Source organism: Cyprinodon variegatus, unplaced genomic scaffold (genome assembly GCF_000732505.1).
Source record: "Cyprinodon variegatus isolate N-32 unplaced genomic scaffold, C_variegatus-1.0 Scaffold812, whole genome shotgun sequence".
Lineage (NCBI taxonomy): Eukaryota > Metazoa > Chordata > Actinopteri > Cyprinodontiformes > Cyprinodontidae > Cyprinodon > Cyprinodon variegatus.
This window is the reverse complement of record NW_015151265.1, coordinates 286058-287143: the sequence shown is the minus strand read 5'-3', so window position 1 is coordinate 287143 and position 1086 is coordinate 286058. Positions and strand designations below refer to the sequence as shown.

General features: G+C 30.8%; 1 protein-coding gene across 2 annotated transcripts in view; it reads left to right on the top strand.

Moving 5' to 3' along the window:
- Positions 1 to 333: 333 nt before the first annotated feature.
- The window catches only part of LOC107098819 (N-acetyllactosaminide alpha-1,3-galactosyltransferase-like), a 29774-nt gene continuing 29021 nt past the window's right edge, over positions 334 to 1086 (top strand). For both annotated transcript variants that reach the window (XM_015396675.1, XM_015396674.1), the window contains exon 1: positions 334 to 351. In XM_015396675.1, the coding sequence (XP_015252161.1) occupies positions 347 to 351 (5 nt within the window). In that variant the 5' untranslated portion in view covers positions 334 to 346. The remainder of the gene's footprint in view (positions 352 to 1086) is intronic.

Sequence of the window (1086 nt, the reverse complement as noted above, 5' to 3'; positions counted from 1 at the left end):
AATACTATCTGTAAAATTATCTATGTAAACAAACCTCATCACTTGAGAAGGTAGGTGATGCGGACGTCGTGGAAGACATTTTGTCCCATAACGCTCGCCGTACTGTTGGGGGGGAGAAGCGGTGGGGGGGAGATGTTCATGTTGCTGCAGTCTGCATTCTGACCGCTAGATGTCGCTAAAAGTTACACACTGTAGCTTTAAGAACTGGTTAATTATCGATTGTTTTTTTTTTCTTTTTTTTTTTAGGTTGCATTTTTTTTATGGTTAATACAATTTTTATATTTATTATTTTCTTTTAGGTCCAGTTCTAGCCACTCAGCATTGTTCTGCTTTTTATAACAAGATCATGAGGTATGTTGCTTTCCATCTTTGTAGAACTGTTGTTCCTAATGTTTAACCAAAAGTTATTTTTTTGTTTTTGAAACAAAATTAAACTGGGGAACTAACCAGGGATTTAACCCAGTCAAATCAAAATAAATAGAATCAGTGTCTGGTTTATATTGAGGTAGAGTTCCAATAACATCAAATTAAAAAGAATCTTTGACTCAAAGTTAATATTCTTGCTTCTTTTGTAAAAGTCAATGTAAATAGATTTAAGGGAAATAGTTAAGCATATGACTTAAACATCACAGTTTGATCTCAATTGTTATTACAATTTTTTTATAATATTTTGATTTTAACAGGTTATCATTGTGAAATATTATGGCAACAGGTCTTCAATGTTTAGTAAAAATATTCATCCATTCTTTAAATTACAGATGCATATTATATTATAACATAAACCTTAATACCAAAAATAGATCAAATATAATATAGTGACAGATCTAAAACAAATGAAAAATCTGTAAAGGATCAGGAATAAAAAAAAACATCTAAGAATAATTCAGTCCTTGTTTATCAATAAGAAGAGAACATGGTCCTTTTTTTTCTTCTAAGATGCCTGCTGTATTTGGCCAAATAAATGGGTGTGTGAGGTTAGCTTTAATGGTCACAAATATTTGACCAATTTTAATGGAGGATCTAGAAAGGTTAAATCTCTCAGGGACTATTATTTATACCTTAAAAATATGTGCTTGGAAGTCAAAT